The sequence below is a fragment of the Engraulis encrasicolus genome, chromosome 10 (genome assembly GCF_034702125.1).
Source record: "Engraulis encrasicolus isolate BLACKSEA-1 chromosome 10, IST_EnEncr_1.0, whole genome shotgun sequence".
In the NCBI taxonomy this organism is placed as follows: Eukaryota; Metazoa; Chordata; class Actinopteri; order Clupeiformes; family Engraulidae; genus Engraulis; species Engraulis encrasicolus.
The window spans coordinates 2,841,522-2,851,389 of record NC_085866.1 but is presented as its reverse complement, the minus strand read 5'-3'; the positions used below and the strand labels follow the sequence as shown (position 1 = coordinate 2,851,389).

At 44.7% G+C, this 9,868-nt stretch overlaps 1 protein-coding gene across 1 annotated transcript in view; it reads right to left on the bottom strand.

The window, feature by feature from the left end:
• Nucleotides 1-400: 400 nt before the first annotated feature.
• LOC134456401 (plexin-A1-like) overlaps nucleotides 401-9,868 on the bottom strand; it is an 86,477-nt gene continuing 77,009 nt past the window's right edge. The window contains exon 17 of the mRNA XM_063207766.1: nucleotides 401-5,085. Coding sequence (XP_063063836.1) covers nucleotides 4,990-5,085 — 96 coding nt within the window. The 3' untranslated portion in view covers nucleotides 401-4,989. The remainder of the gene's footprint in view (nucleotides 5,086-9,868) is intronic.

Sequence of the window (9,868 nt, the reverse complement as noted above, 5' to 3'; positions counted from 1 at the left end):
ATAACCCTGTTTCAAGTTTATATCAAGTATATGTAGGAAAATACAGCCCTGTCAGGGAAGGGAAGATGTAAAGGGATTTTTAAAGGGGTTGGGGGTGGGTATGGGTATGGGTATGGGTATGGGTATGGGTATGGGTATGGGTATGGGGGTGGGGATGGGGATGGGGAGGGGGGTGGGGATGGGGATGGGGATGGGGATGGGGATGGGAGATGGGGATGGGAGATGGGGATGGGGATGGGGACAGGGTGGGGATGGGGATGGGGATGGGAGATGGAGATGGGGATAGGGATGGGGTGGGGAAGGGATGGGGATAGGGATAGGGATAGGGATGAGGATGGGGATGAGGATGGGGTTGGGGATGGGGATGGGGATGGGGGTGGGGATGGGGTGGGGGTGGGGATGGAGGTGGGGATGGGGATGGGGATGCGAGGGGGATTTGAACCACTGTGTTGTGTTGTGTTACGGTGAAGCACAGTGGCATGGAACAACATTCTGAATGAAGGCGTAGGGTTTTTGTTTTTTGGACCAAGTTGGATCGATACTGCAGACTTCTTCCTTATTCTGTGTGAATAAGTTAGTGTTTGTGTGTGTGTGTGGTGGGGAGACGGGGGAGACTGAAGTGCAAGGATACCACTTAGACATGCACTGTTAGGAACGTCCTTGGAAGAACCCTTGATTTTCAATTCAGGTAGAAGATATCACAGTATATCGCAGATATGGAGGAGGAGGACTTCCTTTCAATAATAAAACAAAAAGAAACATGTTCCTGAAGAGCAAAAACAATGCAAGCTTAATGCCACCCAGAGTGCATGTCCTAGCTCTGTGGCAATGGAGACCTGCTCCCAACTTTATCTGTAGAGAGAGAGAGACCATACTAGTGTATACTTAAATACTAAAGATAAATAATTAAACAATAAAAAAAAAGTTCTTCATTAAAAGCCGTCCACCTCATCTAACCCCTGATGTTTAGCAGTGGATAACTTGAGGGGAAAAGAGGAAAAAAAGAAAGATAAAAACTTGATATCTACACTTTGAGAGACTTGAGAGATTCTTTCATCATACTTCTGACCTAAATATTTCAGTGTGGGCCCTCCCTCCCATCCCCCAAAGTCTCGATTCCTTCTTTAATCTCAATGGAGAGGGTAAAAGGAATGTAGTTTTATTCTGTTGCTTGAACAGGTTTGACTGTGAGGGAACTGTGGTTGCCATGGTGCAACACTTGAAAGGGTTCTAGAGCAACACAGATAGCTTCACAAAGGTACAACATTTTCAGAGGAATAAGAAAAGGAAGAAGAAGAAGAAAAAAAAAATCAAACTCTTTGACAAAGCCAAAGTAAATTTCACTTGCTTGTTAACACATCACTGATGTTTACATTTTCTATTTTTTTTCACACATCATAGATCACAAAATAATAACAGATAGCCATCATTCTTTCATTCCACCGTATGAAAGAATATTTTTTTGATATAAGCAATGTTCTGTGTTGTTGCCACTGATGGGGGGGAAACGGGGGAGAAAAAATACTCACAGAAAAGAATAATCAAATAAAAATAATAATTATTATATTCATATAGCTGACCACAGATCAAAGTACAAAAAACTGACCCAAGACAACTATTCAATAAGCGTTCACAACGTATGATGATCCAAAAAACTACATTTAATAATCTTGTATGAGGAAGGATATCCTTTCCTTTCCCTCCACACACCAAGACATGGGGTTGGTTAGAAAAAAGAAATGGAAATTGAACAGGCTCGCTCGAGTTCTGTACCACAATGTGCTCTCGAAGCTAAACTGCAGCAGTAATGTGCTGACAGACTGCACTCTCACTGCACCACCCTCAGGCAGTGCAGCCTCAGCCACAGCCACACCTGGTAGAAAAAAACAATGTTTTTATATATTTATTATTTATATATTGTTGGGACGGATCAGTGGAAGGTGTGGAAGCAAATCAAAAGAGTGGTACATCCTCTGAGGGAAGAAGATCACTTGATATGGACAGACAAAGGAAGGAAGGAAGAAACGGAGGAGGAAGAGGAACCAAGAGAAGGCAGGAGAGAGAAAGTGAGAGAGAGGAGGGGTGAAAGGAAGGAGAGAGAGAGCGAGAGAGAGAGAGAGAGAAGGAAGAATACAAATAGAATAAATTCACATCTCTGCTACATGTTACCATGCAACGGAACTATGATTCCCGTCCCCTTGAATTAGAGACCCTAATGCCATTGAAAACTTGTACACATTCTCCCCTCTTCATGTGAGGGGCTTGACCTTCATATGACCCCGTGGACCTGGACGACCACAGTGGGAATGTGGAGGTAAGGAGGCTACACACAGCCCAAAACAAATATGGAGTCTTGTTGTCCTTTAGTAGGCTACACAAAGCCCAAAACAAAAATGCGGTATTTCTCAAAGTGCCTGGCTAGGACGAGTAACAACCATTTTTCGTGGATTTCACCAAGGAGTATGCAATTATTAGTTACACTTAGAACAAGTTATTGGATAGTCTTTGGTGAAGTCCACGAAAAGTGGGCATTGCTCGTCCTAGCAAGGCTACGACACTTCACTTTGAGAAATACCCATGGAGTCCCAGTCGGCAAAATCTGACAATATGGTCGTACAAATTACACTTTTTTCCTTCATCATTGCGACCAATGGCCATAGGACAAATAACAATAAAACCATTTGCTAAAGATGAGATGATTGACAGTGAAACCACAGAAGCACTGAAGGTCCGCAAGCGTGTACTTTTAAACATAACACCACCATTCAGCCGATGTCTTCAAATCGGATTATACCAATACCATGCTAACGGGTGCAATACGATTCAATTATTTACGCTAAGCTAATAGCTAAATTTCTATTTTTCCGAATCCTGAGTTTGGCTGAATGGATTCAATAGTAAAACTCGCCCTAAGGGGATTGGAAAACAGGCCGACTTGAATCCCAAACAAGGGCAGTGCTCCTTTTACCAAAATCCAAAAGCTTACGGCAGCCTTAAGCCAGGCTCAAACTACACGACTAGCGATTATGTGTCCGATTTTGACGTCGGGGTGCAACGCACACTAGAAGAGAATCGCAACTGTCAATCTTATCGCTGCTCGCAGCCACAGAGACAATGCCCGACGTTCTATTTCCAGTCGCAAACATCAATCAGTGTTTGATTTCTACGACTTGCGATCGGCGACTCTTTGAGTTGCTAAAGTTCTATCTTAGAACGTCGCACCCAACGAGGAAATCTTCCCCGACAATCGCTCGCGATGGTCCTGGGGGGTTACGTTCCAGCAATTGTCGTAAGGGGGGTTTTCAGCCGAGAATCGGGCCGATAGTCGCGTAGTTTGAGCCAGGCTTTAGACCTCATTCACCTGAAGACCTCACATCTTTCAAATGCTGCAGATCACTGTAGACAGAATCTCAACTTCCTACTTCTCAGTCACTGGGCAAGTCAACAATTAAATAATAGCACACTTTCTTTTTTAGTCTAAAGAAAAAAAGTTTTGCACTAAACAACATTCAAAGAAAACATGGCACAGGACACCTTTTCTCTTTTTTTTTTCGTTTTCATTACTGAAGTCTTTGAAATATCAAATCCATTTTTTTTTGTTTTCTCGATAAAATGGAAAACTTTTTTTTCTTCATCGTATCTTTAAAAAAATGCTGTAGCATTATATATCTATATCTATATATTTATATTTATATATTTAATCTTTTTCGTTCCTGTTATTTGTGCAAATTCAGCAGTAACACTTGTGGCAGGAGACTGGAGAGAGTGGGCGTTTAAAAATAACAGAAGAACAACCAATCTTCAACATAAATCCATTTTGTTGTTGTTTTTCATAAACGAAGCGCTATAGAGGAGTAGCATCCACCCACATGTGAGAGCGTGAGAGAGAGAGAGAGTCCAGACGCTCATATTGGATACTCAGGTCCACTGACAGCTTTCACTAGGCCCGGGATAAAAGCATCTGGAAGGGCCCCCCCTATCAACACATACAGTACAATGTAATGGGGTCCCAATTCTGGAGGGGGCCCTCGTTCCACTGAGCTGGGCCCTGGACAACAGACCCATTTGTCTCTCCATGTCAGCAGGCCTGTTGTGGATGCTCCCTGTAGTTCTAACACATTCTGCTTCAGCTTGATCACTCCTCGCCTTCAAACAACTGCAGTCCACCAACTGCCAATGGATGACTTGGAAAAATAAAACATAATCACAAAAACAAAAATCACAACAACAACAAAAAAAATCATGTCAAGCAAACCAACACGAAGAATTACCGCCAACTTAAAAAGTCTTGAAAAACATCTTAGGCTGTTGTTGCTGGGAGTTGTAGGGAGCGTAGGAATGACGAGTGATGGGTGTGGTAGTACCAGAGAGAGTAGATAAGAGAGAGGTTCCGCTGGCCCATTGTTCCCGGGTTCTACGGTCGCAAGGGGGAGGGGGGGGGGATCCCCCTTTAGGCAGACGTAAGGACTGTTCTATTCATAGGAGCATTACGACGCTCCCTTTTAGGCAGACCGGAATCTGGTCACGTTAGGTGCCCACAGAAACCTATTATGTTGGCATATCTCTATACTTAAATAATCTCTGGTAGTACTGTACTGCCCACCCTTGCGGGGAACTTTTGCAATGGGGGTTTATTTCCAGTGTACTGCTTATGTCCTCTGATGCAGTCGTTTAGCTTCCTGTTTTTGTTCTGTTCATTTTTTTTTTCGTTTTGAAGGAAAGAAGAACAGTGGGATAAGTAGGATTTTGCGGAGGTGGGAAGTGGGATTTTATGGAGGTTGGGGGTGGTTCTAGAACGTTAGGGAGGTGGGGGGGGATTCTAGAACGTTACGGAGGTGGGAGGTGTTCTCCAGTTCCAGTTCCAGTGCTGGCCGAGTGAGCAGGTAAGCGCGTGAGCGAGGGAGGGAGGGAGGGACGGAGGAGAGGAGAGGAGAGGAGCGAGGGACGGAGCGGAGGAGAGGAGCGAGGGAGGGAGCGTTGGGGCGGTCCTCAGCTGGCCAGTGCCATGGTGTCGATGACCTGCTCCAGCTTACTCCGCAGTCTCTGACGCCGAGCCTGGTCGTCTTTCTGTAGTGCAGACAGAATCTGTGGAAGAGGAGAACAAAGACAAGACGAGAAGAGAAGAGAGGAGAAAGGGGACAACATGTGAGTGAGGGAGGTAAAGGTCAAAGAGGAAGCCACAACCAGCTGCTGTGAAACGAGATGTGGAGTGTGGACGACAGGGCCACTGACAGCTTTGGCCAGGCCCAGGACAAAGTCATCTGAAAGGGCCCCCACTCATTCAATACATTGAATGTACTAAGGACCCTGTTCTGGGCCCCCTCTCTCCCTGGGTCCGGGATAACTGACCCCTTTGCCACCCTTTGTCCCTGAGCATGGACGAGGTAAATGAACAGGATGAAGAATGGTAAGACTTTATAATAATGTCTGCTTAGTAAAGACTTAGTAAATTACTTACTAATGATGAACGAAACATTAACAAATGTTTTTATCATTAACTAAGTTTTATTAATGCTTTATAAAATATCTACAAATAATAATAATAATAATACTGTAATAATATACAAGATTTTACGTACCTTATAACAGAGTAAAAAAAAGGGTTATAACAGAGTATTTTATTCATTTGCAAGCAATTTGTAAATGTTTGATAAATAAAAGATATTAACATAAAATTTCCTAGTCATTTACAAACATTTGAAGAGTTCAGATGCAAAACCCCCTAACTCCATTTCTGAAGACCTACACTTCTATATTTTTAGAGAACCCCCGTTGTTGGTTTGGTTTACATTCATGTAGGCTACTTGATAGTACATATAAATAGTTATATTACACAAATAAAATAAAAAAATATGCAATTTTGATAGCTTTGTATTAAATAAAAATGTATTAAGATTATTTTCTGAAAAGGCACTTAGGGGGTTTTGCATCTGAACTCTTCATTTGTTAACATTTCCTAGTCATTTACAAACATGTGTTAATGTTTTGTTCATCAATAGTTAATTATTTATTAAGTCTTTAATGCTTTTTCGCATCCATTATTATAAAGTGTTATCTGAGGAATTTAAAGACCCACCCAATTTAAAGACCCCATTTAAAGACCCACGTACACTCCCAGTGACCCCCCACAGACACATGAGAGGAGTAGAGAAGACTGACTACACGTGGGAAACAGGAAACATGAGTACAGTGCAATAGCAGGGGAAAAACAGAAATTTCTAATCTAACACATTCACACAAGCACACACACACAAGCGCATGTGTGGCGTGCACCCACACATACAAATACACAAACAAGACAGAAGACAAACAGCCATCAGCAAATACAAACAACATGCGAACTTCCAAGAACATTTTGAATTAAAAATCAAAGAGAGAAGCAGACTTGATGGGGAGCATCAGAGTGCATCACATCTGCAGACCCTTACACAGAAAAGAAAAAAAGAGAAAGAAAGAAAAAACGCAAGTGAAAGACAACAAAGAAGGATGGGAGGGATGGAAAGAAAGACACACACAGACACAGAAAGAGAGAGAGCGAGAGAACGAGAAAGGGGTTGAGAGAGGGAGCGAGGGGTGAGGTCACTAACAGCTCTGACAGCTACGCCTGTGCATAATGCTGCACTAATTCTCTTCGGGTGCCTCCGCGGACACTCCACCCCACCCCACCCTACCCCACCTCACACCACTCCACCCCACCCCATCCCACTTCACACCACACCACCCCATACCATATCTGGGTAATAGGCACCAGATGATTACAGGCGTTCTGTAGAGGCGGCGGCAAAAGCATCAGCCAGCTAGGCGGCCAGTCGGGTGATCGAGCGATCGAGCAAGCGAAGGAATGGAAACAGCTGCAGCGCATTAGATACCCAGAGGAGAGGAGAGGAGATAGAGAGGAGAGGAGAGGAGAGGAGAGGAGAGGAGAGGAGAGGAAAGGAGAGGAGAGGAGAAGAGCAGGAGAGGAGAGGAGAGGAGAAGAGCAGGAGAGGGGGATAGAGGACAGGAGAGGAGAGGAGAGGAGGAGAGAGGAGAGGAGAGGAGAGGAGAGGAGATAGAGAGGAGAGGAGAGGAGATAGAGAGGAGAGGAAAGGAGAGGAGAGGAGGAGAGAGGAGAGGGGATAGAGAGGAGAGGAGAGGAGGAGAGAGGAGAGGGGATAGAGAGGAGAGGAGAGGAGAGGAGAGGGGATGAAAGGAGAGGGGAGGAGAGGAGAGGAGAGGAGAGAGGAGAGGAGAGAGGAGGAGAAGAGAAGAGAGGAGAAGAGAGGAGAGGAGAAGAGAGTAGAGGAGAAGAGAGGAGAGGAGGGGAGAGGAGAGGAGATGCTAGAGAGGAGAAGAGATGAGAGGAGAGGAGAGGAGAGGAGAGGAGAGGAGAGGAGAGGAGAGGAGGAGAGGAGAGGAGAGGAGGGGAGAGGAGGGGAGAGGAGGGGAGGGGAGAGGAGGGGAGAGGAGAGGAGAGGAGAGGGGATAGAAAGGAGAGGAGAGGCGAGGAAAGGAGAAGAGAGGAGAAGAGAAGAGAAGAGATGAGAGGAGAGGAGAGGAGAGGAGAGGAGAGGAGAGGAGAGGACAGGACAGGAGATGGAGAGGAGAGGAGAGGAGAGAGAGGAGAGGAGAGGAGAAGAGAAGCGAGGAGAGGGGAGAGAAAAGAGAAGAGGGGAGAGGAGAGGAGAGGATAGGAGAGGAGAGGGGGATAGAGAGGAGAGGAGAGGAGGGGAGAGGGGATAGAGAGGAGAGGAGAGGAGAGGGGAGGATGGAGGAGAGGAGAGGAGAGGGAAGAGGAGAGAGGAGAGGAGGGGAGAGGAGAGGAGAGGAGAGGAGGGGAGAAGAGAGAGGGGTGAGATGAGTAGGGCTGGGTATCGTTTTGTTTTTTTCGATACGGTGCCAATTTCGATACTTTGGTTTCGATACCGGTGCTTTTCGATACCGTTTTTCGATACCTGTTGTTTTGAAGTTAATCTCATTATGAAGAACCCATAAGATCATCAAATTCAAAATTTTCACAAGTAGTATTGTGCATACGGTGAGTGCATTTCAGTCATCTTAAAGAATGTTATTACAGATTACTCAATATATATCTTCAGTTCAAATGAAATATAGAAGATGATTTCTAAGTAGCCTAGGTGTTGAGTAAGTAGGCAGGAGTACAGTTGGATGACAGTTAGCTCAGCAATCAATGAGTAGCCTACTTCAATTGCTATGTAGCCTACTATTGTCATAATCTCTAGGCAAACCTAGGCTAGGGCTTTTGTTATTTCACAAATTATTACTAGATAGCCTATTGCAGCAAATATTCACGTTGTTACTAAATTTCCACCAAAACCCAAATCAGCCATGTAAATTATTTAGTAATCTCAACATCATAGAGCAAAAGAGAGCATTAGGCACATACACACTTCCAGGTGCAGGTTGCTCTCTCTCTCTCTCTCTCTCTCTCTCTCTCTCTAGAAGCTTCTGCGTATTATTTGCTTTTGAATTCACGTAGCTACACGCTCTCCTTCACCTGACCGCTTGACTCATACATAACCTGCAGATTGGGAAGACCAGACATCCCAATGAAAGTCCAATAAGTCTCCCTGATATTTGATAGTGGCTCTCCGATGCCCGCGAGTCAGATAAAGCATTCCTGATTTTAGACTATGCAAGTTCGCGTTTTTTCAATTGCCAATGCGGGAAAGAGGAATATAATGACTCGTGCGTCATGCGTGGGGTACTTGAAATAGATTACGTGCACTTCGTAGGGCGCCCTGCAAATGTCCTGGGTAAAAAAAGCAGGCAGTTATATACAGACTGGACGACAGAAAGGGCATTGACAAACAATGTATCACTAATTTGCAAATGTGTTGGTCGGGGTGTCCGGGGTTGATAGGCAGCTCCCTGTAATAAGTTTTTGGAACTTGGGATGTCTGGGAGACGCTATCTTAACGCTGTCTTAACGCATCGCATGGAAGGGATGTCGAGTGGGTCTTTTAGCGTTGCCCTCCGCGGGAACAATTTTCAAATCTCCGCACTTTATTAAACCCCTTAGCGATCGCCCACACATTGATTATTATCAAAACTACAGTAGCCGTGCGCAAGTGGAGAGGAGAGTGCACACTCAAGGAGGTTTAAAACGACAGCATCAGAGGAAGATTGGCGCGACTGTAGTTCTACCACTATTATCATGACTGCACAAACACACACGTCTTCGTTGGACAAAAGGGTTGTTGAACATGTTTCAAAATTAACACCTCAGCACAACACAGCCTCAACGTCAACTGAACAGGACTCTGCTGATTGAGCCGCGCCCGCGCCAGGCACTGCCTGAAGAGACAAACAGGGCAGCAGCGCATATAGGCCTAATCTTCTATAGAGTTCAAGAAACACTTACTAACAAATACAAATTCATTTCAAACAATAATATGTTTAATGTCCATTCGTCCATGGGTTGTAAATTTCAGCGCAGCTTTCGGCTCTTAACCTTGATTTGGTGCGTTAATGTTTCGCCAAGTCGTGTTGCCGTCTTTCGCAAGGACAGCTTTGTCACAAATGGAGCATCTGGCTCTATTTGCGTCCAGTCACACGAGCAAAGTTTAACCACACGTTAGATCTCAGCAAGTCTATCAGGGCTGCAACTAGCTACAACTGCAACTACAACTAACTGCAACTAGCTACAACTAAGTTAGCCTACAACATATCCTCACCAACTGTCAGCTGTTCGAGTAAACAAATGCTAGTACTTTTTGAATGAATGAAATGTCTCGTGCTCGTCCCGCCCACCCAGGTCCTTCGAAGCCAATCACAAATGACAATTTCACCGGACTACATGGCTATTGGTTCACAGATTTACTATTGACACAGGGACTGTTGAAACGCACAAAAGGTATCGAAATAA